Source organism: Schistocerca americana, chromosome 2 (genome assembly GCF_021461395.2).
Source record: "Schistocerca americana isolate TAMUIC-IGC-003095 chromosome 2, iqSchAmer2.1, whole genome shotgun sequence".
Lineage (NCBI taxonomy): Eukaryota > Metazoa > Arthropoda > Insecta > Orthoptera > Acrididae > Schistocerca > Schistocerca americana.
Genome location: NC_060120.1, coordinates 444,065,123 through 444,091,141, shown reverse-complemented (window position 1 = coordinate 444,091,141; position 26,019 = coordinate 444,065,123). Strand labels below are relative to the sequence as shown.

Below are 26,019 nucleotides of genomic sequence, written 5' to 3'. Positions count from 1 at the left end.
AAATCGTCGTTTGTTATTGAATAATTGATCTTATGTTACCTCCATGCTTTATTTTTGCTTCTAAAACAAGTAAATGCATAATTACATTGTCAGTCTCATTGGACTGTGTTGTGAACTGTATTGTGTGATGAAAAAAGGAGATCCTCTGGCCAGTTCAGTAACACATACTAACTTGAGAACTGACTTTAGTGAATGTAGTTACAACTTGTTCATTTTGATACCTTGTGAGGAAGGTCAGCATACTGAGAAATTGACCTTCCTTCTGGTAGAGCCTATCCAACTAGTGTACCTTGTTGAACGTCCCCTCCCCATAGAGTGAAATGAGATAATCCCTTGGTTTTTACAGTATGTTTATTAACAGTGTGGACCTTTGTGACCAGACAATTTTGCATTTCCACTTTTGCTCAATATTCTGATGAATGATACAATCATCTACAGATGCTTTGACTTATGCTGTTATGTGTACTCAACTTGTGAACTCTGATCATACTGTTAACTTTTGTTGGTCTCACTCCACTATTTATAGCTGGCTATGACTTCGACATCTGATGTTCACTAACTCTCTGACACACCTTTGTTTTTCAAAGCTTGTACTAACATTATTTGAAATAAATATTATCTCTGCATTTCTGTTCTTTGTTGTACTTGATGGCCTTAATGATCTTAATAAATTGAGTACGACACACACATCTTTGTTTAAATTGAAACCTCCATCCCCATTCACTAGATTTTCTGACATCTCTATTTCATTGGAATCTTTAATTACACTGTTCTAGAAATTTTGTGTTTGCACCACAATACGGTGCAGGAGCAACAATAGTTCACAGTCTCCTTGGCATTCAGGCAGCAAGTACACTTAACAGCATATCTTGCAGAATGTGAAGAAGGCAAATGGGTCAGTGGTTGAACTATTATGTGAAAATGGAAATGGAAACTTGCCTGAATAGAAGTACAGTAATGGTAACACTGATCGCCTTAAATGGCAATTGATGCTAACGTTATACCCCTATGAGGAATTTTTGAGAAGATGACCATAAGATAACCTACTGGAAAGAGACCAATCACACTGGAATTCACTTCTGAAACACTCCAGCAGAGTATAACTAACAGTAAACAGGTGACTCAGGAACAGACGTTCTCCCAGCACAACAGCAAGTTGTAACATTACATATTAAAACCAGTCGTCTATGATAAAGCAACAAACAGTGATAAGGCTAACCTAACCTTCCTTGACACACACACACACACACACACACACACACACACACACACACACACACACAAACACACACACACACACTGAACTCTTTCCTTATATCTGTTCACATTACAATAGAGTAACCTAAACTTGGCGATAAATGCATTTCTGACACATTTGTGTTTGAAACACCATGCTCATTAACAAAACTAGCGAGGTGTTAACTACAGCACTGCTTAGTCCAGACTCCTTACCTGTCACAAAGGACGAGTTGCCACTTGCATACTGACCACCCTTTTCCACTCTCCCAGGCTACTTCCGTAGCTGCAGGGCTTCCCCACATCTTTTACATTCAACCCCATGTTCCCTAACTATGGATGAAGTCATGTACAGTACATAACATAACAACCATTTCATTACTTATTTAAATCCACAAGCATAATTTAAACGTCATTCATAAGTTTCACATAACTGAAACGTGTATACATAGTCAAAGTATTTCCATGACAGATACAATATTATACATAAGCAATACTACAAACTGACATAGAAATATTGATACAGATATAAAATAGGTCAAAAATAGATGCTCCATGGTTCATTGACACTCCCTGTTACGGATACATCAGTAAAACATCAATAACAGCTGAACGGCATTGAAAAAAAAAAAAACACACACACACAGTTAGGTATGAAAAAAATATGTTACTAAAACACAATATACTTCATACACATCATTACTAAAACAAGACATAAGCATCAGTATTCAGTTTTCAATTCTGTACAGCTATGCTAATTGACTCTCATTTAGAATATTGAGTAGCATGTTGTAAGCACTCATAAAATTAGGTACATATATACAAGTAGACACCTAACAATGTTGCAAAGAAATTTTAATACTATACATGTAATGCAACCTATAGCATATTTTTGAAATTATTAAGTGAGAAATTTCAATGTGCTTCTAACAATACGCAGTCCATTCTTTGATATTTACGTAAAGATATATACATATTTAAACTGAACATAGTATTCTTTTCTCAATGCCCTTATTTGAAATAGACAGTCCATCTTTGAAAACCATAGCAAAACGCATACAACATTAACCAAGATAATAATCAAATAATTTTGCTGCCTGCAATAGCATCTGGCAGTTCATGTTTGCAAACATTTCAACACTGTATATATATTACATTCATCAGTTGGCTGCCAACTTTTGGTTTTGACAGTCTATTTCAGATATATGTCCTTGCCCCACTTTGGCAAGTCTTGTATGCTGCCCACTCGGTATTTAAGGCAGTCCACATTTCTTTTCAATTTGGGAACATTTTGCCTGTACTCATTTACAACAATTTTTAGAATCTGAAACTTACAAGGAAATATCAGGAAATTTATATATGAGCCAAGGTTTATATAAAGACATAAATTACAAATAAATACAGTGCAGTAACTTCATAAGATAGTTATATTTACATTACAGTATAACATATATTTTTATTCTGGTATCATGTCTGAATACAGTTTGTTACTCATTCCTAGGGACATACGGTTTGAGATCTGCTATGTTACGGACACCAAGGGGCTTCTTGGACTTTGGATGGATTAAATAGTAAGCATCGTTGCGAGGTCTACCTTATTTCATGGTTAAGTTCACTTGATTGTTCATGAGTCTTCAGAAGAACGTAGTCTCCGATCTTGAATCTGGCAAACTTCAGGTTCCTATTACACCTTTTAGATCTCCCTTCTGCTTTGTTTTTTCTTTTACCAGTTCTTTATTCTGGGCTAATCCCAAATCTGTACACTGTGGGAACTCTAGTTTTTCCTCAGTTAAGCACATGCTCTTATTATTAAGCAGGATTTGCTCAGGTTTCAACCAATAGATTCTTGAGGCAAGGTATTCATTACACTCTCGAATTCAGATACAAATCCGCCCCATGCTCGATGGTTATGGTGGCAATAGGTCCTGCATAACCTTCTTTTTGCCTTACAGATCACCTATATCAGGTGGCTTCTTTGGTTTCTTGAGTTCAAAGTTTTTAATTACTTGAACTCTTTGTTGAAGAGGTATTGTATCATCAGGTGGATCTTTCTTTCTTTGTTCAGTAATGACTCCAGTATTTTGTTTGGAAACATTGTCATTGGTTGGTACAATATTGCAATTAGTTGCATCTTCATTGGGTTTCAGGTACATTGAAATTTTTGTCATCTGAGCAGTTGTCCAAATCCGACCATTCTATTTCACTTTTGGGATCTAACATGAAAGCTTTTCTAAGACAGGTACTAAGTTCATTTTCTCACTTTTCAACAGACCTCAATTCAGGCTCACAGTTTTCTTCTGATGAGCTATAATCCTCATCAGCTCTAATAACGTCCACAGTTGCTTCATACTTTTTATCATTTTTATGTGCTCCAAGAACATGTAGACAATTGTCTGTATTTTAATTATCTTCAAATTCTCACTTTTCGATAGCAGTTAGTACTGTTTGTGAATCGTTAACGAAGATTATTCACCATTAATGCTGAGGATTTCATCCTCCAACATCCTACTATCCATAATGACCCTTTTATTGGCTGTACGTGAACATTGCACAGCACTTTTTATTTCCTCCTTCTTATGTTTAGGCCACACCACCTTATCGATGTCCCTATTATCTCTCCTACCTTCAATTAACTTTTTGGTCATACATGTTTTATTAAAATCCTCGCATTCACATTGTGTGAGGCCCCTGTACAGATCATCCATCTGCACATGCCATTCTGTCACCTCCGAAAACTCATTTTTGCCACTTACACTACTATCTGTACTGCCACTCGTGCCTTCTCTTACATCTACAAATCCGCCCGCTCTTTCCTTGACCGTGAAACTATTATTTGCCATAGCAGTTTCGCTTCTATCTACTGTGACGTTTACATTCTGTTCTGCAGCCTCAGACATGGCTTCTCTTGGAACAGCTGGAACATTCGCAACGGTCATTGCTCTCTGATAGTTTATACGTTTGTTAACATCGGGCCCGCTGCCTGCTGCCAGGGAATCACCGTAGCATGTACCTGTCATTATAAGTGCTTTGCTATGAAACCGCTTTTCTGTTTCGGTAAATTCTGTCCGCATCAGTTTGACCCTAAACATTGGCGGTACTCAGTTTTCTGTATCATTCCAGTGAGCATTTCATGCAGGAAAACCTCTACTATGACGGGCAGAGTTTCCCTTTTCCTCTGCCCCTACCTCTACCTCTTTGAATCACATTGACATGATAACCATCACTGTCACTTTCTTCGTCATGATTACGGTTGTTCTGTTAGTATTATTCAGGTGGTTATCCCTGTTTCCAGTGGTCTTCGTCTTCTACCCTTTCTAAAAATGCTAAGAAGCTTCAGTGGTTGCTTCCAGTGTATGTTTTAGAATCTGCTGGGAACTTTTCCCATAGTTCCCAGATAATTTTGGATTCTGATCGACTTCTTAAGTGTGTCCACTTCTGGTACCAGTACTTGTGGAAATCTTTTAAAGAACTCCTGCCCATATTATCATGGAGTTTATCCATGATAAACTCCCACCATAAGCAGTTCCGCTTTTTTCCAGGCCAATGTTCTTTTATGAATTTTTGTTTAAATTCATTAAAAGTCATTTCTCATTATTCAGGTTAGTTCCATAGTGCTTGGCATCTCCTGCCAAGGTGCTGATCATCACATTTATCTTTTCATGATCAGATAAATAATCTGGAAAATTTCGTTTGCTATTCTTCACAAAATCTAATGGATGCCATATATTATGTTTCTTGGTGGGATTGAACCTTTCCTTGCCTTCCAACAATCTGTTAAGTGGTGTGCCATTACTAATGACACCAAGTCTGTCTCATATTTTACATTCAAGGTCAGAAATTTTTCCTAGAATCTGTGAAGTGCTTTGATCACACTTCTGTTTGCATTCAACAACTTGTTTACTTAAAACTTTTTCTGTATCTGAAACTATTCTTCTCAAATGTGAGATTTCATTCTTGCACCCATCTACTATTTCAGTTTTCAGCCCAAAAGCTTTTTCGTCCACTTTTGTCCCTATAAAATGTTCTGTTTTTTTTTTTTTTTTTTTTTTTTTTCCTGGATGTTAATGATTTCAATATTGAACCTTTCATTAATATAATTAATTTGTCCCTGCATATTAGCCATGTTTTCATTTACGGAATTAACTTTATTTTTCATTTCAGTGGCAGTAGAACTTGGAAGTACCTACTTTTTGATCTACCTGTTCAATCTGTTGACTTAATTTTGTGTTTTGTCTTTTAAGATCACTAACCTGTGTTTTAAGCTGGCTTTCAAGATTGCTACCTTGGGTTTTAAGCTAGCTTTCAAGATTGCTACCTTGTGTTTTCATTTGATTGGACAACATTCTTAAACAGTCAATCACACTCAACGGTTGTCTACTTTCTTGATCTACTGAACTTTCATGCTCTGACTCCACCTTGTATGCTTCTTTTGGTTCTCTCTTTATTTGTGGTGAATCAAAAATGTCAATGAATTATTCACATAACCACTATTGTCTAAAACTCCTCATCATTTGCAACCTCTGGCTCCTCTTGTTTGATTTTGGATACTCTCAACATCTTGATCTGTTCATTTACGTGTTCATGATACTGTGTGTCGGCTAGCTGCCTATCACAAGAGCCATCTGTTATCTGCTAGCACAAACTATTACTTCTGCCAGCGGCATTTCCCATGGTGCAAGGCACTATTTCTTTTCATTCACTCAGTAGAGTTACTGTAGTTACACCTTTGCCCATTCTGAATGTATATTACAATTTAATTTTGGATGCAATGTCTACTGTTGTTCATTCTACTGTACTTGATTGCACCTTCATGCCACTTGACATTCGCTGCTCTAACCACACTAGTTTCTCACTAAATACTTATCGTATTTTATGAACAAGAACAATGACTGTCCTTTCACGAGGTGCCAAGTTTAATGGTAACACCAGTTGCCTTACATAGCAATCAATGCTAAAGTTATACCTCTGCGAGAAATTTTTGGAAAGTTGACCGTGAGATAACCTAATGGAAATGGAACAATCAAATTGGAATTCGTTTCTGAAACACTCCAGCAGAGTACAACCAACAGTAAAGAGGTGGGTCAGGAACCAGATGTTCTCCCAGCACAACAGCAAGTTGTAACATTACATATTAAAACCAGTCTCCTGCCTAATTAGGCAGTCTTGTGTCAAACAAAATGATAAAGCAGCAAACAGTGCTAAGGCTAACCTAACCTTCCTTGATACAAACCCATACACTAAACTTTTTCCTTATATCTGTTCACACTACAATACAGTAACCTAACCTTGCAGTTAAATGTGTTACTAACACATTTGTGTTTGAACAACCATGCTCATTAACGAAACTACACCAGTATGTATGAGAAAAGGTAAGTATTCTTATCATTAATTATTACTTAAGTGAAGCACAACAAACTATACCTCTTCAAACAACAAATGTGCCTTCATAAGCAGTCTTTTGACCTATCAGAACACTCTGAATTATATTCACTAGGATAGGATTCCTGTCCAGGTTTGTGACTTGGGATAATCACAGGTATAAGATAGAGTTTTTAGTAACACCATGATTATTATTAAAATCAACCAAATTTCACAAATACCTGATCCATTTAGAGACTGCCAAATATAAACAATTTAGTGGAAGACTGGTGGTACCGGTGGCACAATTTGCAATAGCTATTAAACTGATGGTGATTCAGCCATAGTAATACTGTTGGCCTTACCCTGTTACATATTTTCTTGGTGTCAGAATTATATTTATAGGGCCAAAAACTGTGCCACAGCAACGGTATCACCAAATGCAGCATCCAAGGCCGGTAAATACTGCCCTCAAGCTCTTCTGGTCTCAAAACTCCAGGAATATGAGCTACAATGATCCGCTACTGCTAGTAAGGTGTTAACTACAGCACTGCTGAGTCCAGGCTCCTTACCCATCACAGAGGACAAGTTGACACTTGCGCGCCAACCACACCTTTTCTACTCTGCCGGGGTACTTTCACGGATGTGAGGCTTCGCCACATCTTTAAATTCAACCCTACATTCCCTAACTATGGACTAAGTCATTTCCAATACATTACATAACAATCATTCCATTACCTATTTAAATCCACAAGCATAATTTAAACAACATCGTTCAAAAGTTTCACATAACTGAAACATGTATACATAGTCAAAGAATTCGCATGACAGACACAACATTATACATAAGCAATACCACAAATTGACATATAAATATCGATACAGGTATAAAATAGGTCAAAAATAGGTGTTACAGTACACCACTAGTCACTTGTGAGAGGAAATCTTAAGAGATCACTCCACTTCAGCTCATGGGGAGATGTTACACAACATGTAGTGGAATTAATCTCTTACAGAAAAAAGGTTGTCTTCTCAGTATGCTGACCTTCCTCACAAGATGTTGAAGTGAACAATTTGTGCCTATATTCACTAAAATCAAACGTAATACTAACATACCAATGGCCAATAGAATTCTGCACCACGTGAATTGGGTTTTGCTTTGGAAATTTGTGGACGAACAGTGGTCTGCCTTTTCCACTCTCTCCTACCTTGAGCCTTGTTTATTGTTAATGCTAATAAAATGTGGATTGGGAAATGAACTCATTTAAAATGAGTGGATAAAATCGTTGGGATCATTGGTGTATGGGGTGTGAGAGACACCTCTCCAGCTGCTGGATCTGTGAAGATAGTAGCTTCAATGACACTGTTTCACACAGTTTTAATCTGCAAACGGATAGGATTACAAAGTTTCTGTTGATCCACATTCCAAAATCTTAAATTTGGCTGTGGAACAATAGCTGTGTAAATCTGAAGTGACTGAAGAATCAGCCAGCCACTTGCAAATCTGATTTTTCAACCTCTTCAGATTCACATACTGTAGTAGTATCCTAATCATAAGCCTGTAAGTTATAAATACAGCTTTCTGGTTAAAACCTACTGTGGAAAAAAACACACTATTGTGCATACAATTTTTTAAATGCCCTGTTATCACGGTTAAAACTGATGAAAATGAAATTGTACATTTTCACTGCACACATCATCACAGCTTTTTCTTTTTAACAGTCAGTTTTAACAGAAACCCTCCATATTGTTACTTAAAAAATATATAGCATAGGTATATCTGAATGTTTATTTAAGTATCACATAAAAATTAGAAGTAAATTGGTAAAAATCTTTTAAATTACACTGCAAATAGTGCGAAAATGGGAAGTCCTATTGATGCGCAGTTTTCACAGAATGGATCAGTAGTCAGGGACTCATATTGCTAACCAATAAACATATTGCAATAATTCTTAGAAAGTGTACTTTTTGCACAAACATACACTTTTTTAATGGAACAATGCCTATTACCACTAACGAACTAGAAGCAGGATAAATTATAACATCAGTAGTGTTCGTTGCAGGATTCTAGTGCGAGTCATTTACAATATACCACATTTTGTAAAGTTTCCACACTGACAGTTGTTTGTGCCATTCAACCTGTGCAACTGGTAGGTGCAATGTTGTTACATTTGCTTACAGTATGCTTGTGTGTTTTTTGAGTGCATTGCAACTTGCCAGTCAGTTAGTGTTTGACAATCCAAACAGCAGGTCATGGCTGGACAATGGGATTTACCATTGCAGAAAAAGCCAACATGTTTATGGTGTATGGAGAGCATAGGAAGAATGCCACTTGTATGCAGCAAGATATCTCATTAGGCAAGCATCCCGGCAATTACGTGTTAACCTCTTCAGTCAGTTACGCAAATGGTGGTGTAACATCGAGACAACATAACAGCTTGCTTGCACATCTAAACTGAAATGCTAGCACATGTGCAGCAGTCATTCCATACCTGACTGGAAGCATGTATTGTCACTGCTGGTGGTCATTTTAACACAACCTGTGATAATCAGTTGTTTCGTTACCTGTTGGAATTAGTTTATGCACTTGCATTGTTCTTTAGTATGTGTACCACATGTGCTGTGCAAGTGACAGTGAGGGAACTTTTCAAAATGCAGTATATTGTAGATGACCTGCACTAGAATCCAGCAATGAACACTACTGACATTCTAATTTGTCCTAATTTTAGACTGATAAAGTCAATAATGGTTGTTCCATTTAAAAAATGAAAAAAATATATAATTTGTAAGTGTTATTACAATCCATTGATTAACTAACAATATGAGCCCCCTGCCTACCAATCCATTCTGTGGGAACTGCACACCAATAGCACTTTCCATTTCCAGAATATTTGTGGTGCAAGTTTTAGATGTTTCACCCTGTGTATTATACTAGCAAGCCTGGCAATGATTCACAGGTGCTAAATAGGTATGTGAATTGGATACGCATATACACATCCTAATCCCCTGCCCCCTCTCTCTGTCCATTTTCTCCCCCCTCCCTTTCCTCCCCCCCCACTCTCTGTCCATTTCCCTTTCCACCTTCTCTCTGACCTTGAGCCTTGTTCATCGTCATTACAAACAAGCCGTAAATGGGAGTTGATGTCACTTAAATGAATGGGGAAATGGTTGGTATCATTGGTATATGAGAGATCTCTCTCCAGCTGCTGATCTATGAGGATAGTTGCTTCAGAGATAGTATTTTGCATGGTTAACAGGTAAGAGTACAATGTTTTGGATGATGCAAATTCTGTAGTAGTATTCTAATCATAGGGCTTTTTTCTGTTAACTAACCACAATGAGGAAAACAAAACAGCACATAGCAGTATCTACAATTTTTTTTTTAAATTATACATAAAAAGGATAGAATACGTTTGAGAGAAGCTTTTTTCTAATGGTTTAAATGCCCTCCTACCATAGTTAAAAATGACTGTGAGAAAGTTAACAAAACCACACATTTTCACAGCACAGAGTTTGGGACTGTATGGATATATAAGGAATCTTGCTTGGGACCAAGAGGTACATGCTTGGGTACAATTGTAGTTCTGAAGACCACCACAAACATGTTTCCATGTAAGCATTGACTGTCTTGTCTCACAGCAGGATAAATTATTAACTGTTATGGTGACTACTTTTGAAACAATAAACGTTTTACCTATACTAACAAAGAGATAGAGGGGCTGGCCAGTACTTACCTCAGCTCAGTACAGCCGATAGATACACATAAAACAGAACTGAAAATTTACATTCCTAGCTTTCGGAACTTTTTTCCTTCATCAGGGAGGAGAGAGGGGAAAAAAGGGAAGAAGGGAAAGTGGATTCAGTTACTCACAACCCAGGTTATTAAGCAACAGGGAAAGGTAAACAGGGAGGGTAGCAAGGATGGAGGCATGGTTGTCAGAGGGAAGCCAAAGATATTCTACTGTAAGTACTGTGCCAGCTTCAAACCAAAGAGGATGCATACAGAAGTAAAGAGGTATATAGTATAAAGATAAACACAACTATGTAGGATGAAAAGATGCGTGAATGGCTAAAGAGGAAAGGGAAAGAGGAGAAGACTGAAGAGTGAATGGGAGAATTCAACCACACTGCCCTGGTTAAACCTTTAGCCCCACACCTAAATTCAACCACACTGCCCTGGTTAAACCTTTAGCCCCACACCTAAATTCAACCACACTGCCCTGGTTAAAGATCTCCTCTCATTCACCCGGAACCTCAACTGGAAATATCACTTCACTACACAAACACAGCCTCCAAGTACTAGACCCAGTGTTGAACCCTGTCTAGAACAGTTCCGACTGCCTTCTCAAAGGGATCCTCCTCCCCTCCCCCAAAACCATCCCTTGCAGACATTTCAGGAATTCCTCACATCCAGTGTTGCCTCCCAGTCCTTCTTGAAGAACATCCCGACAACCCCCAACATCACCCCAGCTGAATCCCGTGCCATTAAGGAGCTGAAAATAGACCGCTCTATTGTCATCCTCCCGGCGGATAAAGGCTCCACAACTGTCGTACTTGACCGTGTGGAGTATGTGGCAGAAGGACTGCGTCAACTCTCTGACACCTCAACCTACAAAGCTGTCACCCAGGATCCCATTCCCTCCATCCAGACTGAGCTGCAAAAAATCCTAAAAATCCAAGGTCCCTCACAAGGCCTCACAACGGCTTCCATAGACTTACTCACTCCACCTGAGCCACGTACCCCTACCTTCTACCTATTACCCAAATTCCACAAAGAGAACCATCCTGGCCGTCCCATTGTAGCAGGCTTCAAATCCCCAACCGAACGTATCTCAGCTCTGGTAGATCAGCACCTACAACCTATCACCCGCAGACTCCCATCCTACATCAAAGACACAAACCACTTCCTAGAACGCCTCAAATCCATTCCCACTCCTTTCCCACCTGAAACCTTTCTTGTGACCATAGATGCTACATCCCTTTACACAAACATCCCACATACCCATGGTCTCTCTGCCCTTGAGCACTACCTCTCCCAACGCCCACCCGAAGATCTTCCAAAAACCTCGTTCCTTATCACACTTACCAACTTCATCCTCACCCATAATTACTTCACTTTTGAAGGCCAGACCTACAAACAAATCAGGGGAACGGCCATGGGAACCAGGATGGCTCCCTCCTATGCCAACCTCTTCATGGGCCGCATGGAGGAGGCTTTCCTGAAGACCCAACAGCTGCTTCCCCTGGCCTGGTATAGGTTTATAGATGACATCTTTGTGGTCTGGACTCATGGTGAAGAAACACTCCTTAATTTCCTCCATAACCTCAACTCCTTTTCGAATCTGAATTTCACCTGGTCCTTCTCCAAAACCCAAGCCACCTTCCTGGATGTTGACCTTCATCTTGTTGAAGCTCACATCCACACCTCTGTCCATATCAAACCCACAAACAAACAACAGTACCTTCACTTTGATAGCTGCCATCCTTTCCACATCAAACGCTCCCTTCCCTACAGCCTAGGTATTCGTGGCAAACGTATCTGCTCCAGTGACGAATCCCTCAACAACTACACCAATAACCTGACCAGTGCTTTCCTCTCCCGCAACTATCCTGCAGACCTTGTCCACAAACAGATATCCCGAGCAATACATTCCTCCCCGTCCAACAACAATGTTCCTACCCCCAGACCACACAGAAGCATCCCCCTTGTCACCCAATATTATCCTGGCCTCGAAAACATCAACAAATTACTCCGCCAGGGATATGACTTTCTCAAGTCAACCCCTGAAATGAGATCATCCCTTGACAAAATTCTCCCCACACCACCCAGAGTTGCCTTTCGTCGCCCCCCTAACCTCCGTAACATCCTTGTTAAACCCTACAATATTCCCAGACTACCTTCTCTACCCAGCGGTTCCTACCCCTGTAACCGACCCCGCTGCAAAACCTGCCCCATGCATCCCCCCACAACCACCTACTCCAGCCCCGCTACTGGTAAAACATACACAATTCAAGGCAGGGCTACGTGTGAAACCACACATGTCATTTATCAACTGACATGCCTGCACTGCACAGCCTTTTACATCGGCATGACAACAACCAAACTGGCTGAGCGCATGAACGGACACAGACGAACTGTCCGCCTAGGAGATGCCCAATACCCAGTAGCGGAGCATGCCCTCCAGCATAATTCTAGGGACCTAGGAACCTGCTACACCGTATGTGCCATTTGGCTTCTCCCACCCAACACCAGTCCCTCTGAACTGCGGAGATGGGAACTTGCACTCCAACACATCCTTTCATCCCGCCATCCCCCTGGACTGAACCTACGTTAAACCACCTCACTCCCATTCACTCTTCAGTCTTCTCCTCTTTCCCTTTCCTCTTTAGCCATTCACGCATCTTTTCATCCTACATAGTTGTGTTTATCTTTATACTATATACCTCTTTACTTCTGTATGCATCCTCTTTGGTTTGAAGCTGGCACAGTACTTACAGTAGAATATCTTTGGCTTCCCTCTGACAACCATGCCTCCATCCTTGCTACCCTCCCTGTTTACCTTTCCCTGTTGCTTCATAACCTGGGTTGTGAGTAACTGAATCCACTTTCCCTTCTTCCCTTTTTTCCCCTCTCTCCTCCCTGATGAAGGAAAAAAGTTCCGAAAGCTAGGAATGTAAATTTTCAGTTCTGTTTTATGTGTATCTATCGGCTGTACTGAGCTGAGGTAAGTACTGGCCAGCCCCTCTATCTCTTTGTTAGTATTTGTTTCACATCTTATATGAGATTTTCCATTAATCATTTAAACGTTTTACCTACTTTGACTGCCCTTTATACTAAGTGTATCAGAGCAAATCTAAATCTTATCTTAATATATTTGAGATTATTTTTCATATAGTTATTGTTAACAATATGGAAACAAATTTTTTCTAGTGAATTTTACTTTTTATACTTACTAGATGCTATGTAATTTTAGCTTATGTGTGACCTTTCCCTGATCATCTTAAGATACTTAACAGTGTTTAAAAATGTCGACAATCATGACATGATTCTTTGGTGCACTGTGACTGATGTGTACTATCATATTTATTGCTTAGAACACCAAAACTTATAAAAACTCCCAATATTGAGTCATTGCCCCCTTTACTCGTATAAAAATGAACACAAACACCCAACAGACCATACATGAAACTGTGGTACTTGAGCAGTGCCCTTTCCTACTACACTTATAGTTGTTTATGTAGGATTAGTATGGCAGAGAAAGATATGAAACATACTGAAAGACATTAAGAGAGAACTCATTTTATTTTATTTTGGTATTCTAATAAGTAGATATTTGTTACTTGTTGCTGTAATTATGCATTACATTCTGTGTAATACACAACCTGTTCCACCCAGAGCTACCTTGAATCTTATCTGAGTTTATGTTAATTTTTTTCAGAATTAATGCTACGCAAAGCCACTAAGCATCGTACAGCAACGATCCGTTCCCGGAGAACTGCGTTGCAACTTTCAGAATCTGAGTCGGGGTCAGAGAGTGATTAAGGCAATGAGAGTTGACCTGATCCATAGAAGAGTACATGACATCAATGGATTAACACTACGCAGTCATACTGCCAGGGCGATCCATCATAGATGCCACCTCCTCCTACTCCTCCCGCAGTCACCAACTATAGAGACAGTGCCCAGTGGTAGTGTAGAGAGTGTAAGGACTTGGCTGACTTCTTTTTCGATGAATGTACAAGCAAAATTTGATTATGTTTCTTCAAGTGCTCACACTATTATTTTTATGTTAATATAATTAATAACATCAGTTTAATGTGGAATTTAATTTTTGCACATTTTTTCTTACCCTTGGAAATAAACATTTTCTGTGTGCAATTTACAGCCCACCTTATTACTTTAAAGAATACTACAATCAAATAAGTTACCATATTCATTATCAATTTTGGTTATCACATAAAGAAAAACTAAATAATAATCCTCATATTTGGAATACCAAATGGAACTATTTGTCACGTAATATTAAAGCCTGTTTCAGCACCTTTCTTTATTGAATCAGGATGGAGTACAATATTAATTCTTGCATGCAATGTGTGATATACTCACAGGTCAGCAAGAACAATGTTGACTTAGACAATTCGAATGCAGATTTTAATTATTGTAGTTCACTCTACAACTAGATAGAGAAGTATCCAAATTAGAAAGACAGTCAAGACATTCACTAATGAATGGTGACATGTGGAAATCAAAAATACACATTCAAAATGACAGAAAGCATAATATTTTCTCCTGTGACTAAATCTTAAATGGCAGGAATAGCAGAGCCTGATTATCCACAGTACCATTACATTCACTTTTTTCCTCAGAGAAGGATCTTTTGCATATTTTGTTAATTTTACACAGAATTATCCTAATGTGCATTGGTTTCAGTTATTAGTTCAAGAAAGGGTAGCTGATTTTGTGCAATACATGATGCCAATCCCTCACTAAGCACAATATTTTACCATTTTATTTAATTCAAAAAATGTAGACCTACATGCAGACTTTTAAAGGTGCAAATTTTTTCTAAGAATTTGTGTATAACAAAAACATAATGGAGCCAGTCACTTGCCCAAATTTTTAAATGTGTATACGAGCAGTACTGTGCTATATTAATTGTGGTGGAATGATTTCAAATGAACTCATTTAAACACCTACATAAACTACTCTGCTATTGTATTTAATTATGCAGTTAAATCAGGAAATAACAAATAAAATGAACACACAGAACAGCAGTAATAAGTAGCAAAGTATAAGACTGTTTCTGAGTTTTGAGTTTACTTTGAAAGTGTATTGTGGCTATTGTTCCTTCCTCATAGACCATCATTGCTGGCAGTGTTGAGTTTTAGCTTTCAAAGAAAAGAAATGAAAATCGTATCCATTTTCTGTATTTACTTTCTTGTTATTAAGTTCACCTTTTATTTGTAATTTGCAAGAAATTGAATACATTGCAAATTAACAATGCTGTTAATACTGTAATATTAAACCAGGTACATTAATATTTTTTCCTGACTTATATTAGATTTCCATCTGTTACTTTAAACAGTTGTAATGAAAAATAGTTTGTGCTTATTGTAACACACACTGCATGTATGAATACTTGTGGACTGTGCTTTTTTCTGCACTTTGTACCTGTTGTAGTAGTTGATTCTCTGTATAATGTAAAACAGAATTCTGATACCTTTCTCACTCATAATATCAGAATACTCAGCTGGCAGTGGTCATGGTATCTGCATAACTATGTGACTATTGTACATTTCACCACACGTTGTTGATTCCATGTCACATTTTATACCACTGTCCTGACAAAGTTCAATTCTCACTATGACCTCCTCTTATTCTTTATTCACTAGTCCATCTTTACTGCAAAGAACAATGCACACAATTTATTTATCACTCATCTTGTAAACAGTTATTAACTATTAACAGGAATATGTATTTTTAAATACTTTCTGAGACTGCAGACGTGTGTGCAAATTGCGTTTGCGTGAGTGTGTGTGTGCGTGCGTGTATCTACTGCTGACAAAGGCCTTAATGGCCAAAAGCTATAATTGTGTGAATCATTTTGTGGTGCCTATCACGACTCAGTGTCTCCGCTACATGGTGAGTAGCAACTTTCCTTCTCTGGTACTGTTACATTCCATCCTGAATTTTCCATTGTTTTATTTTTAAATATGTTAGTTCTACCTGTTCGCAGTATTTTCTTATCTTTTACCGTGTACAGCAAATTGATTAGTTTTCACAGGCCTGACTTCCCATTGACACCCTTCTGGTATCGTTACTGGTGCCCACTGAAAAAGATGAGATAGGCTGTGCCTATTTGTTTTGCCTTCGGGCATGGTGTGTGTGGTAGTACCAAGACTACAGACGTGTACCTAAAAACAAATGAAAAATTAATTATATAACTATTTTTAATGGTGACAAAACTATTTGACCACGGCACCTCACAATAGGATTTTCTTTACAGTGTACTTCATCACTCACCCATGTATGGTTATGACCTTTGCTGCTTTAACTGACATTTTGCTTTTTACAGGGTGTTTATAAATTAGTTGCACAAAAGTAACCTTTAACTGTGAAAAGAGCAAATACCTTACAAAAATCTTTGATACAGGACTGAGTGTAGGACATCTTCAAGTTGTATTCCTGCCTAACATTGTAAGTTCCCAACATTCTCACTAGGTGTCATACATCAATGAGTTATTCCAACAATCATCATGGAGTAGTATAACAGTGCAGAATGTGTTAGTTATGGTTTTATGTGTTTTTTTATCCCTGTCATGCCAGGGACTGTGCAAATTCTGCCGAGCACACCTGTGCAGATCACCTCCATCCTAGTACATTGTATTCTCATCTGCACAGAACGCCATCAACCGTGCTGCCCCCACACAACAGTTCCATGTGATCGACTGTGCTGCACCCACGCAGAATTGCTTTCGCCGGCAGCTGGCATCTTACGTACCTGGCAGAGTGACCTTCAGTCTGTCAAAACAAATGGCTTCGTGCCATGCAAGGATGCACAACATGCAGCCACGGCCATTTGGAAGCAGTTCACTGACACTGAGCATGACTGCCATCCATCTTGTGCCCACTTGATAGCACTCACAGGAAGTTCACTTCTTCGAGAAGACTATCCCTGAATGTGCTCTATTGCAGCACTGACAACGACAGCTACTGGATATCATACTTGAATGTGATCTTTTCATTGACTCGGATTGTGACGAGTGGTCTGTCAAGCTTCCACCCTTACCCATCTTACTTCCGACAAACGATTTTGTGGTAGAACATATATAACATACAGAATTGCAACTACTTGGAGCTGCCAACTCATTGAACACAGTTCATGGATCCATGACCTGGATTGTGTAAGTGTCATTGTCTCCCCACCTCACATGGACATTCTCTCATAAGGGCATCACAAAACCAGACCTAGCAATGGACTTTGTAAACCAGTTCCCCCTCTGCCACCTCTCCTTGTTTATACATCATGACCCGCTCCCATACACCCTATGCATTGCTTGGGGAGGGGGGGGGGGGGGTCACAGTGGTGGCTATCGACCACAATAACATCACTGACTAGTGAAAGCAACTTTGTGGACTGTCTGTCTGTCTCTCTCTCTAACCGTTCAGAAAGCACATGGATGGTGCATTTAATATTCTACACCTGTCTGTATCCTGAGTACTTATTATTACAAAATTGATCACCAGTGTAAAGTATTCGAAAAAAAGACATGACTGCCATATAAACTAAGTTTGACTCATTCACCTACAGTGACAACAAAACAAAATAACTGCCCCTTAGAATACTAAGTAATATAGTGGTGAATCACCATATTACATAAATGTAGAGCTGGCGGTTTGAGAACACTACTTCCTTTATTTTTTCTACTGTCTGTTAAAAGTATGAATTCTAACCCACCAGTAATACCAAAACTTCTAATAATGTTTTTGTGAAAGAGCTTCTGGCACTTCGGCCAGTGAAGCAAAACATTGTTGTTCAATAATATTACAGACATGATTATATTGCAGGATACAGGGTGTATACGTGGACAAGGAAAAAACCGCCGGATTTCCCGATTAAAAAAATACACTTTTTCCCAGGTTAAAATACACTTTTTTCCATGTTATGTGACAGTATACTCTCCTACGGAACTCTACAACTTATAAATCCTTTGAATGGTTAACGTTTCATTCACTGGCGTAGACCTTCCAGCCGCCACTTTAGAAAACGAAACCCAGCAAAAAACGAAAAGGTCCTGGAAAGATCTCTGATGTGCAGCAACATGTACACTGTATATTTTCGTAATTACGAAAGTATAAATTCCAGTTCCACCAAACGCAGCACCATAGTTTCCAAAGCATTGAAATGGAGATTGCAATGCCCTCTTGTGAGCCAATCATAGCTCATGTCACATCATCTCGCCACCTGTGGCAGCAGATATTCAGACTTCAGGGTTCAGAGCATAGGGCACGTGATGTTGTCAGCCACTAGCAACACAAATGAGAAAAGTTAATGGTTTAAATTAATAAACATAGAGTGGCTACAAGAAAAGCTAAGCTTTCACGTATACGGTAATAATCTCTAAGATTAATAAGCTACAACAGCAGCTATGCTTTCACATGTAATGTTGTTCGTTTTTTGCATGTGTTACACTTCACACAAATGTGCCAGTAAAATTTAAATGTCTAGTGTTCTGGGCTCGATATTCTCGAAGTGGCTGGTTCTCAAAGTGTTAAGTTTTAAGCGAGAGACACACGATATGTAATTTAAAAAATTCATTGGTCGTTCACACACATAACATAATTCATCTTGCGTAAAAGGAAATTTACTTTGAAAGTAATGCTATTCAAATGACAGTTACTATATTTTCCAGACACCTGTCAGTCATAGGTTCGTTTCGGTTGTTACCAGAGACAGCCAGAAACAGGCTTAACCACGCGTGCGCAGCTACGATGGCGTAGTGCGTACGCAAGTCATATGTTCGTAAGGCCGGTCCACACGTAACGATCTGTCTGCGCAGATATCGGCGCAGATGTCTGTACGTGCAAAAGGTGTTCACACGACACAAACTCCAATCTACTACTCGCCTGCCATCTGTCGGTGTAGAAAAAAAATATCAGTGGCAAGTGACTACGCTCGCCAAAAACGTCAGAAGTTTAATTAATTTATTTTGAAATTTAGGAATTGAAGAAATTCTGTTGTGGTCTGTGTGCGCAACTTGTGTTGCAAAAAACATTCAGACAAAACACAGGAAACAGAGAGAGCGGTCAAAATGGTATACATAGTGGCTACTAAAGTGAAAGCATTTTTCGCACGTACATTTACTGCGAGAGTTGCAGGGCCACCCTAGCGACTGGCGTAATTACGAGGGCCGTTCAGAAAGTAACCTCCGGTTGATTTTAAAAAATACACCAAGTTAAATAAAAATATTGTAATATATACAACTTACAACTACATCTTTGCACTATTTTTCTACATAGTCTCCATAGCGATTGAGGCACTTATCGTATCTCTTCACAAGCTTTGAAATTCCTTCTGCATAAAAATCACCCGCTTGTGCCTGGAGCCAGCCTGTGACCGCATCTTTGAGCTCTTCGTCGTCATCAAACCGCTGTGACCCGAGCCATTTCTTCAAATGTATGAAGAAGTGATAATCACTTGGCGCCAGGTCTGGGCTGTAAGGTGGATGGTTGATAACGTCCCACTTGAAGGACTCAAGAAGGGCCATTGTTCTGCGAGCAGAGTGAGGACGGGCGTTATCGTGCAAAAAAACGATACTGGAAGTCAGCATACCACGGCGTTTGTTCTGTATAGCCCGTTGTAACTTTTTTATTGTTTCACAGTACACGTCTTGATTAATGGTCGTACCACGTTCCATGAATTCAACCAACAACACCCCTTTGGCATCCCAAAACACCATTGCCATCAGTTTTCTGGCAGAAAAATCTTGCGAGGCTTTTCTTGGTTTGGTAGGCGAATTTGAATGTGCCCACATCTTTGATTGTTCTTTTGTCTCAGGGTTCACGTACTTAATCCAGGTTTCGTCACCGGTCACGATTCTGTTTAACAATGGTTCTCCTTCGTCCTCATAACGTGACAGAAAGTCTAATGCAGAGGCCATTCTTTGAGTTTTGTGGTGGTCGGTAAGAATTTTGGGCACCCATCGTGCACAGAACTTACGGTAACCCAATCTTGCTGTCACTATCTCGTACAAGAGAGTCTTAGAAATCTGTGGAAAACCAGTAGACAACTCCGACATTGAGAAACGTCGATTTTCACGAACTTTTGCATCAACTGTCTGAACGAGTTCGTCAGTCACCAATGATGGTCTACCACTCCTCTCTTCATCATGAACGTTTTCTCGTCCACTCTTAAATAAACGTACCCATTCACGGACAACTCCTTCACTCATAAGTCTTGGTCCGTACACGGCACAAAGCTCACGATGAATAGCTGCTGCAGAATATCCTTTGGCTGTAAAAAACCTTATGACAGCACGCACTTCACATTTGGCGGGGTTTTCTATTGCAGCACACATTTCAAACTGCCACAAAAACTAAACTAGCGCAGGTACGACGTTCACTCGACCACGGCTTGATGCTGACTGACCTGTTGAGTGCGTGAACGCACAGATGGCGTCGCTACACCCCCCACAACCCGCACTGTGACCAATCGGAGGTTACTTTCTGAACCGCCCTCGTATTTACAGGTCGATGTCGAAACTTTTAATTGTCTCTTAACGCTCGTAACCCCTCATATTACACGAAATAATACTTGAATGAGAAGAGCAACTTCTCTCCATGAACGGCTGACGGTGACATTAAGATTCCTGGCAACAGGAAGGAGCTATAAGGACTTCAAATTTTCAACTGAAATTTCTAAACAAGCGTTGAGTGAAATTATACCCAACACAAGTGAAGCTATTTACGCTGTCCTGAAGGATGAGTTCATGAAGGCAAGTCAAGTACATTAATTCTGTTAAGTTACAAATAATATTTTTGCTGATGAAGAATCACAATATTTTTGCTGTTTTTGATGTGTTTGAATCACAAAATACCTCAAACTTGGCTGGTATATTTCATCCACTCCAACACCAGATCTTCGATATTTTTGAACTTTTGATAATTATTTACAGTAAACAGTCCACAACAATTTTTATTATTACCGTTTCTCAGTTCACCGGCGCGTCAAGTTCTCGTAATTTTTCAATTAATGCATTGTATGCAGCTGTCTTTTTGTTCCTGTCGCTGTACTCTTTACTTTTAATCTTCCACAAACATGGGTCATTTCTATAAAGTTCAATGAATTCACTGATAAACCGTATAGAACACTGAAGAGCGTCAGCCATTTTAATGCTCCGTGCGCACAAAGATAAACACTAGACTGAACAAGCAGCTGTTTCGCACCAGATGTGCGGATCTACTGTCCACACGCTCCAACTTGTCTGCGCAGATGTGGTGTGAACCCACAGATTTGAGACGATTCGCTCAAACCTCCAACTCCGACTTCCACATCTCATGTCGGGGCAAATCTCCTGTCCACACGTAACGATCTGTCTGCGCAGAAGTGATGTGCACAGACATTTGCGCAGACAGATCGTTGCTTGCGGACGGGCCTGTACGTACAAAGCATTAAGAGATCTAACATTGCGTCATAAAAGGACCAGAACATCAGAGGATATTCCAGCTTTGGAATTTCGTAAACCATACTAATATGTATAATTCGGCTTGAAGTGCTCATTCGTATGTCCACATTCACAATAAAGTAGGTCCCAACCTCACTGTAAGCTTTTCAGTGTGGTTTGGATGTAAATTTCTTGGAGCACCAGAACTGTACTATGTCACGTTTGGTTCTTTATTACGGCAAAATACCGAACGTGCCACAAAATGAAAACGTGGAAATTCAGCGAACAGTTGTAACTAGCCTACACTGTGGAATGAAACGCTACCTTCCAAATAAATTGACTGCCTCAGTGGAAAATACTAACAAAAGCCAAATTTCTTTAGTAAACTGACGAAAATAACTTCATTGTTCTGGAAGGCGATTATTGCTTGACTGCCAAAAACGTAGAAATAAAATAAAATCATGAAACTGAAACTGACAATGTATTTCAGCCTTCCGTAAATATGTGAATGTATTTTAATTCACTTGATAGCTCCAGAAAATTTTTTTTCGGTTAGCATCTGGTTTCAAGTATACCCGAGCGGGAGAAGGCACTGCTCACATGGAACTGAACTGCGCCTGCGCATGAGCCCGCTGTCCTCTCCTCAAACAAACCTAATGTAAAGAGATGTGACGTCACGCTCATCAGAAGCAGTTTGTTGTTACAAAGTACTGCATAGTCTTCGCCCTAAGGCCTTTGACGTATTTTGCTATTGGCATACGCTTGTGTGTGCACTGTGCTTGTTGTTGTAAAGGGCGCACTTCCTTTGCAACTAAAGTTTTATATTATTTTTTCTCTCGTTTATGTTTCATTGCTGCAGTGTTATTTTGCAGTAGCGGGATGCAATAATGTTCTTTAGAGTGTCAGTTTTTACCAGTCAAAATTACAAAAATTTAACTGAAAATTAAAACCATGAAAAATACCCGGAATTCTGAAAAAATCCCGGGTTTTTGCCGGATTTCCCATTTGTCCCAGGGTGTATGCACCCTGAGAATAGTATTTTCCTATTATTGTCTTAATTGTCTATGTAATTTCTGATTCTCTTCTGTTAAAAAATAAGATGTATGACAGTCAGTGGTTTCTTCTTCTTCTTTGGGCCTCACTGCTAGAAGGTTACAGTCTATTATTTTGTAATGTGAATTCCATTGTAAAATAATAACCATATTTAACTCGTATATGTATTTATTTGGTAATAGGGTGTAATACTTTCTACATATTTTTCAGTCTTTTAAATCGTTTGGAAGTTGTCAGTTTGGTGATGCAACAAACACATGCCAGAAGCATGCTGTCATTTCCTCAGATCATCATTTGTCTGTCGAACCTGCAATCTTTGTTTTTTAACTAAGTCTGATTGTAGTTACTATTATTATGCAAACTGTTTTCTTGTATTGACACTTAAAAATGACACAATCTTCTTCCACCAAACTCGCCACTTTCCAATGATGACATCTGGGCCTGAACTCACATTCGTATGAGTAAAGAAATAATTTATTACAAAATCAGTTCCTGTAGCAAGAAAACTGTTTAAAGTTCAAAGCACCATTTCCAAATTTTATGACTATATGCTTTCGTTTTCTTACTGGCTATGTGATGTGCCCTTCCTTCACCAACATTTTACTTACTCATTTAAAAATAAATCAACACTCTAAAACACACATTACACTTTTGATCATCTACCATGACTTGACAAATATTCTGTTCATGAAATTTTATTGTGCTCTGCATTGTTACAAATTGCATGTATATGTTTCATGTACAATTAAGTCAGCAAACAACTGACAAAATTTGGTTGAATCTGAGGAATAATAATCCAAATTGAAGGAAATACTGTTAATAAAGGGAATTACAGGAAATATATTGTGCCAATGCACTACCAACAAGGGAACCTCCCCATCGCACCCCCCTCAGATTTAGTTATACGTTGGCACAGTGGATAGGCCTTGAAAAACTGAACACAGATCAATCGAGAAAACAGGAAGAAGTTGTGTGGAACTATGAAAAAAATAACCAAAATATACAAGCTGAGTAGTCCATGTGTAAGATAGGCAACATCAAGGGTAATGTGAGGACAGTAGCGCCGTGGTCCCGTGGTTAGCGTGAGGAGCTGCGGAAAGAGAGGTTCTTGGTTCAAGCCTTCCCTAGAATGAAAAGTTTACTTACTTTATTTTGGCAAAGTTATGATCTGTCCGTTCGTTCATTGACGTCTCCGTTCACTGTAATAAGTTTAGTGTCTGTGTTTTGCGACCGCACCACAAAACCGTGCGATTAGTAGACGAAAGGACGTGCCTCTCCAATGGGAACCGAAAACATTTGATCGTAAGGTCATAGGTTAACCGATTCCTCCATAGGAAAACACGTCTGATATATTCTATACGACACTGGTGACGGGATGTGCGTCACATGAAAGGAATATGTTGTCGACCCACCTAACTTGTACACTTGGCGAATGGGTAAAAAGATTCTTCTACCTTGCCCGATTTAGGTTTTCTTGTGGACGCAGTAATCACTCGCAAAAAAGTGATGAAAACATAAGAGTTTGTCACATAACCTGAAAATAAAAAATTAAAATATTCACTCAACGGAAGACTTGAACCCAGGACCTCTCCTTCCGCAGTTCCTCACGCTAACCACGGGACCACGGCACTTCAGACCTCATTAAACCCTTGATGTTGAATATCTTATGCTTGGACTACACAGCTTGTATATTTTGCTTATTTTTTGCATAGTTCCACACAACTTCTTCCAGTTTTCTCGATTGATTAGTGTTCAGTTTTTCAAAGCCTATCCACTGTGCCAACTTATAACTAAATCTGAGGGGGGTGCGATGGAGAGGTTCCCTTGTAAGTGTTCATGTCCACTACCCACCTGCTCTAGCAAATAATCAGATGTAGTAGACAAAGTGTTACCCAGCAAAAACTATATTGTGGGCTGTAAGCATCATAGGACAACAGTTTTGTCTGCCCCACACCTCTTCACCATAGTGCCTCAGTTTCACCTGTAAAGTGGGTTATGGGATCCCACAGATGACACCTGCTGCTTTGCCCCTGCACCTGGACCATCCTCTGGCACTCTGCCAGAGTTAAGTGGCACCATCACCACACCTTCAACACCAAGACACCTGTCACCACACCTGTGATGCTGGCACACACATTCACTGTGACATGTGACTCAATCTACCAGCAAGATGTCGCACATGTGGGTGCCAGCATAGGACAGTGTTTGTTGTGCTACACACACACCATGCGCTGTGCTCTGCCCACCATATGCCACCTGCCCTAGCACTGGCATGCTGGTGTACCCACTGCTAGGCCCCACTCCCATATTGTGGCACACCTGATTATGCCCACTAACTGTGGTTCATTGTTATCCCTGCTCTGGCTGGTGGTGCGGCGGAGTGTTCCCAGGATGTCTGGCTAGCAATGTGACATAACAGAAGTCACTGCCTATCTCACCACCACCTCTGCACCACCAGCAGTTCTGGTTCCACCAATACCACAGTGCCGCCCCGAGGGCATCCACTGTGTCTGTGAACCTACCCTCTCCTTCTCACAGGAAGGAAACTGTGTGGTTAACCACTACAATGTGTTCACAATCACCACATGCCTGCCATAAAAGATGATCACACATAATAGCAGACTATGCATCCCCTACCAGAAACAGCATTGTGAGCTGTAAGCATCCTAGGACAAGAGGTTTCTCTGCCGTGTCCCTCTTTGCCACAGTGCCTGGGGTTTACCTGAAAAGCATTCTACAGGAAGCACTCCCACTTCCCAACATTTTCTGCACTCTCGCTGAGCTGTCGAAACAATGCGCACGCTGATTAAATGTTTCTTACGTGTTCAAGTTATTAATGTTTAAGAAATTAACAGCTTGCCATAGTACTATGAGATATGTGGTATCTGCATGTTATGTTCAATGAGGAACAAATTTCCACAGTATGAAAATATCTAAAATAAAAATTTTCGAAATTAAATGTGATGAATCACCATGATGATGCAATATATAAGGAAGGACAAGAATATTTATTTTGCTTTGCCTCTGTATGGCATAATTCTTGTGGTCAAATTAATCGTTCATGGCTCATTTTTTATTCAAAATTTAGTAATTACAGTTTTTGTAAATATTTATAAAAAATCGTGAAGTTGTACAAGGTGGGGGACTTCATATTGCGAGGGTGGAATATGGCATAGCGTTGCTACATTGTTTCAACTCATTAAAGTT

The 26,019-nt window shown here is 39.5% G+C and overlaps 1 protein-coding gene across 1 annotated transcript in view; it reads left to right on the top strand.

Moving 5' to 3' along the window:
* Positions 1–14,387, top strand: part of LOC124596159 (leucine-rich repeat extensin-like protein 5) — a 97,360-nt gene extending 82,973 nt beyond the window's left edge. The window contains exon 4 of the mRNA XM_047135191.1: positions 14,034–14,387. Within this exon, the coding sequence (XP_046991147.1) occupies positions 14,034–14,137 (104 nt within the window). The 3' untranslated portion in view covers positions 14,138–14,387. The remainder of the gene's footprint in view (positions 1–14,033) is intronic.
* Positions 14,388–26,019: the final 11,632 nt, after the last annotated feature.